The 6000-nt window shown below is 34.8% G+C and overlaps 1 protein-coding gene across 1 annotated transcript in view; it reads left to right on the forward strand.

Annotated features, from left to right (window-relative positions):
• The window catches only part of NCKAP1 (NCK associated protein 1), a 62069-nt gene extending 56706 nt beyond the window's left edge, over positions 1 to 5363 (forward strand). The window contains exons 29-31 of the mRNA XM_082483211.1: positions 894 to 1003; positions 3702 to 3791; positions 4411 to 5363. Coding sequence (XP_082339337.1) covers positions 894 to 1003; positions 3702 to 3791; positions 4411 to 4527 — 317 coding nt within the window. The 3' untranslated portion in view covers positions 4528 to 5363. The remainder of the gene's footprint in view (positions 1 to 893; positions 1004 to 3701; positions 3792 to 4410) is intronic.
• The last annotated feature ends 637 nt before the right edge of the window (positions 5364 to 6000 follow it).

Raw genomic sequence — 6000 nt, forward strand, 5'->3', positions numbered from 1 at the left:
GACAGATAAAATTCATTTTAAGTAAGAATAGTGATAGGCAGGGGGAAAACCAATTAGTTTTTCTCATGTGGAGTGATGGGGTCTAGCTGACCTCACTCTTCAGGCATGATCTTGGAGTTATGATAAATGACAATGAAAAAATGAGCTCAGTGCTCAGCAATGGTCAAAAAGAATTGGTCAGAATCAGTAGTGTTCGCATGCTTATATGCTTTTTAACTCCTTCAAAGACCTCCTCCTGTCGTATGCCAGCACTTCCCCAAGATACTTGTCCAAGTGTCTATTAATTTCGTTTTAAAGTGGTAGATTTTACTTCATTTGCCTAGAAGAGGTACTGAGGAGCAGTTCTTCTGCTGTTTTTGAAAACTGGTGTCATTTAATCACCTTCCAGGCCTTTGAAGCCTGGGTGAATTTTAGGCAAGAATTTATGTACAGTACTTAGCAATTGGACAGTTTTGTACTTGAGTTCCCGTAAATCTCTTGGGTGAATGCTGTGTGGGCATGACAACTTGTTCATTTACACGGAGGGAGAAAAATAGTCAATTAGCTTGAAAAAATCCTGCTGGCATGTGGCTTTTTAGCCTAGTCAAGTGGTACTACTCAAGTTTTGTAGAAGCCATATAAACTTCCAATATGTTATTTTTCCTTATTCCTACAAGTAACGGGGATCTTCGTCAGGTTGTTGTCACCATTACAGCATTCAGAAGGGAGATCTGTACTTCTGGTGGCTTCCCTGATACCAAGTTCAAAGTACCGGTATTTTGCTCCCGTTATGTAAGATGCTAAATGTTGATCTTTCATTGTGACAAGTCTGTTTACTCTTTGGTGATACTTTCTGAAGAATACTGTCATTTTCAAACATGATGCTGAGGTAATTTGTGTATGTTTTTGTTTAGGGCATTGCAACAACATTCATTGCTTGGCAAAAGCTATCAACCAGATTGCTGCAGCTTTATTTACCATCCACAAGGGAAGCATTGAAGACCGTCTTAAAGAATTTTTGGCCGTACGTATAACTTCGTTTCTAGAGCTAGATCCTCTAAAAAGCGAGGAACTCTCACCCTCTAATGCCCCTCAAGCCATTTTTATACACGGTCTGGCTTGCACAGTGCTGTCATTAAATTATCAATGTGTTTGTCGTTGCAAGTGTTACCTTTGCAGCCACAATCATCTGTGAGTAATCTTAATCACAAGGGCGTACTGTAAAGATTTAGATTGGTACAGATGAGTATTGATTAACCAGCATTTAGTCCAATAGCAATATTGCTTCCTAATGCTTTAATGTTACTTATTTTCCTGTAGTTATAGACTGCAGAGAAACTAAAGTTATTGTAGAACACAGCGTTGATTATGGTTAGGAGAAAATCAGGTCTGGGTAAGTTACTTTTTGAAGTCTAGCAATAGGTTAAAATTTGTATCTTAACAAGAAAAATATCTATTGACTTCAGGAAGTATTTTCAAATTCAGGTGAAAAATGAAATATTAATTTGGGATACAGTGCAATTTATTTCATATAAAACTGGTTTTGGTGCATAAGAGAGAAAAGTGTATTGTTAATACAAGTCTATATGTAGCTTAAATTTAGTAGTAGTCCTTCAGCAATAATCAGCTCTGTGTGATGTTGGAAAGTAACAGTAGCAAATCAGTACAAGTGTCATAATTACGGGGTTTTTCAGTATAATCTTTAGTATTTTAGCACATACCATCTCTTACATTTTGTGGCACATGACAGGGAAAAGAAATGTGCAATGCCTATAAAATGCAGATTTTGTCTAGCAGACTCTTTCCCATGATGTGTTGGACTCTTTAGTTTATTTTACTTTTTCAAAGAAGGTAATGCCAGAGTGCCTTTTGAGTTGTACCTTTTGACATGTCTGCCCTTCTTAAACAGTAACTGTCTGATAGCGGTATGTTACGGGGATATTTGCGGAGAGACTTTTTTATGCTTTAGAGGAGGCTAAAGATCAAAGCTTCTGAAATCCTTAGTGATGGTTGGAAAAAAAAATCAAAAGCCCTTAGGTGGTGGTGATGCATTTTAAGTACATTTTGGTGTGCTGCTTGAGTAGAAATAGAATTTTTGAAGTGGCTCTTAATTAGCTGATACTTGAAGGGAAACTAAAGGCTAAAATAGCAACTTCACTTTAATTTTTAAAAATTACTACTGATTTTGAGTGATTTTTTGTTTCTTGCTGTTTGGCCTTGAAATATATTAAAAAAAAAAAAAAAATCTTTCTTTGCCGCTCCCTTCTTCCCCCCCCCCTTATTTTAGGTGTCTTATGCACTTACTGGGCTGGGATAATGGTAACTTTCTGTAACTGGAAGTCCACAGAAACAGTTTGGTTTTTCCTTAAAAGGATCTTTCATTTCTGGAAGTTCCGTGCATTTGGTAAAACAGAAAAAAAACCTTTGGCCATTGACCTTGTCTAATGCAACTGCTGGCTGTAAAAGATGAAAGAGAAATGGTTGTGTCAAGTTGCATACATTTGACAAGTGAAGGAAACCAGTATAGTTTCATGTGATAAAAACACTTTTGGTATGAGGTTTGCATTTTTTCAGTGTTTACGAACTGGTTTCAGACCACTGCTTTTATTGCACAGACCATGATTTGATGGTTCAGATACTTTGATAATCTCTCTTTTCTATTACCTTTTATATATCATTTACTGTTAGTCTGAAAGAAAAACATTTCTATTAAGAAGAAGATGTAGTGCTGGGGTTGATCTGCTTTTTTGTCAAAGTCAATTAAATACAGAAAAACAAACTTACTAGGTTATTTAATACTGATAAGTCTGTGCTAAGATTATTTTTTAAGTATGTGCATTCACTTTATATTAAAAATTGAACAATGACAGAATTTGTTCAAGAAGAATCTTGACTTAGATTTTCAAGTTAACATTTTTAAGTTAAAATTTGTTTCTGGTAAACGTGGTTTAGGCACATTGCCACTGCTTGGTGTGAAGCCATGAATGATGACTGTACATCTGAAAGTTGAAAAGAGGCTTTTTCAAATTTCTGTAAGGCATGAAAACATGGGTTATCAATGCATCTGCAAATTAATTATTTTACTATGTTCTGTCATCCTGAGCTTGTAAATGCCTAAGTATGTGTTAGAAGTTTCTGGGATATCTTTTAAAACTAGTATTGTAGGGTTGCTCCTGATCTGATCAAGTATTATTCCTTTACATTTAGGATGAGATTTCTTCAATTAAAAATATAGTTTAGGAAGTAAAACTTAATTTGCCCTTCTTTTGCAAAATGGGTATAACTTCAGACAATAAAAACTCCAACCACTTTAAATCTTATCAAAACACAGTAAGTTTATATGCATTTTGGGAGGGACAGAGAAAGTGAGATCTTGATCCCATGGAAGTACCGTCATTAATTTCAGTAGACTTTATAATTGTCAACCAATGATAACAACCAAAAATTATTTGCAATAAATTAGTTCACTTTTTGTATTAAAATAGTACATATTGCTTATTAAATGCTGCTAGAAATAAACAAAAATGGCTCACTGAGATTAAAGCCCAGTGATGGTTCGTGTATTCAGGATTACTTACTTTCCTTTGTAGTCACCAGTACTGCTTAGTGTCTGGCTAAGATATTGATTTCTTCAGAAAGGTTTTGTGTGTTAATAGCAAAATAGCAGAAGTTGATCAATGCATTGTTTTACTTACTGCTTTGAAATACTTATTTTTATATAGCTTGCATCATCTAGTCTACTGAAGATTGGCCAGGAGACGGACAAAACTACTACAAGGAACAGAGAATCTGTTTACCTACTACTAGACATGGTAAGCTTTTGACTATTTTATGTGTTACTAACTTAAGGAATAGGCTTCGCCTTGTATCATTCAACAAGAGAGGCTTGGGTGTCACTTCATGTGCTGTAGGTCATCAACCAGTGGAATTAATTTTTATGTTGTTCTCCTTGGCATTCTAATGTTGGAAATTAATTTTTTTCATTTCCCCAACATGCGCGCGCGCATATTTTTACCGTTGTCCTTTGTTGTCTAGAACATTGTATCACACTGTTCAGTTCGTTTTCATTGATCATGTAGTACATACAATATTAAAATGACATTTCACATTGAAGAAGCACTGTTCAGAGTGTGTGTGGGGAAAATCCTCTTGGCTCAGTGGTTTTCCTTTCAGTATTCTGTATCTTTTGGAAGTGGCAGGAGTGCTATATGTCTCTATATATGGGAAAGCCAAATGACTAGGTTTGAGAAGTGATGGGTTTATAGCAATGTGTTTCTCCCCAATGTTTAAACTTTGTATTATTTCTTTTTGCTGAGAAATATGTGAGTGGTGGCGTGGTGGTGCAGACCAGCAGTATCTCCATGAAACAAATTAGCAGCAGCAGGCAGTAGAAGGTGTTCTGCAAAACTGTGTGTTTCTGGTATTTTTCAGATTGTGCAGGAGTCTCCATTCCTGACAATGGATCTCTTGGAGTCTTGTTTCCCTTACGTCTTGCTGAGAAATGCATACCATGCTGTCTACAAACAAAGTGTAACATCCTCTGCCTAAGTATCTACTTACTGGAGATAAGACATAGCACGCATCTATGTGGCCTCAGTTTTATCTGTAAACTGTGGAGCTATTTTACTTTATGGCCTGATGAACAGTTTTGTGGATTATAAACTTTTTCCATAAAGTTGTATTTCTGATCAGTGGTTTCTTAATATGGTTGTACTACAATATAAGCTTGGTTTATTTTAGATTGCACATTCATGGAAAATCTTTTTTTCTCATTTCTTCCTTTTTTTTTTTTTATTTTAGAGCATCAGTTATGTTTAAAAAAAAATACTACTTCTGCTATATGTTTTTTGATATTGATCATGCAAAAGAAAAATTGCTTGTTTATTTCCCAAAAGAAAAATGTATTTAGTGATTATTTTAGACAGTGTAGCTTTCATCTGTGTGTAAATTATTTCATATAGGGAGAGTTATAATCTTGTACCTATTGTTCTTATTGAAAACAAATATTGGATGTGCATTTCTGTGAAGTAATTACAGCATTTCTAGTTTTATTTTGAAACATTCACCAATGTATGTACTATGACACTATCTAACATTAAAAATGTTATAGGACTGCTTATCTTTCAGACAGCGATCCTCTCCTGATACTCTTAAACAACAGCAAGTGGTGTTGTTTGTATAAAGCATAGTGGAAATTTTTTTTAAACTAACTTCTGTGGTGCCCTGTTGGCATTAACACTACCATTGTACCCTGCTGTATAATAAACATTCTTACACATTTATCACATGTTGATAAAATGTTAGCCCTTAACCACTTTTTATATGTTTTAAATTTTTGAAATTCAAGTGTACCTTCCATAACATACAATAAACACTAGACTGTATTATCTGTAGGTGAATTATTTTTAATATAAATGTTATCCTAGTATTTTAAGCTTAAACTGTGCTGTTGTGCATTGATTTACATCTCACAGTTCATTAAATATCAATCCTTAGAGCTTTTATGTGAAGACTTCTTTTAATCCTTCACCTTTTAGCTTCTGCCATAGTGAATCTTGTAAAAAAGTTGGAATAAGGAATTAAAAACAATGTAAAAAGTGTCAGTTTAATGCCATTATCCTTTAAATCTTAATTTTACATAATAAAGTGAGAAAAGCATTTATATAGTACGCAGCGATGCCAGTTGTACCAATAGAAATAAGTGTATTGCTAAAGTATGAAACTTGAAATAATCATAAAATAGGAGAGTGTTGCTAAAACCGTAACATCAAGACATTACTGAGACAGATGTATAATAGGCCTTTTTTATCAATCGTGCAAATTGGCATGCAGGATAGCGTTGGCTCATTTAGCCTGAAAGCTGACCAGATGGTTGTGCTCTTTAATCCCCAGCATATAAAAGCTGTGTGTTTCTCAACAGGCTCTGGACATTGTATAGAGCCCCTGTTCTTGATGCAACTTACGTGCGTGCTGGTAACTTTTTCTATTATGAAAGAGCTGTTGTGTGCTCAGTTACAATAG

The sequence above is a fragment of the Vanellus vanellus genome, assembly GCF_965231255.1.
Source record: "Vanellus vanellus genome assembly, chromosome: 5".
Taxonomy (NCBI): Eukaryota; Metazoa; Chordata; class Aves; order Charadriiformes; family Charadriidae; genus Vanellus; species Vanellus vanellus.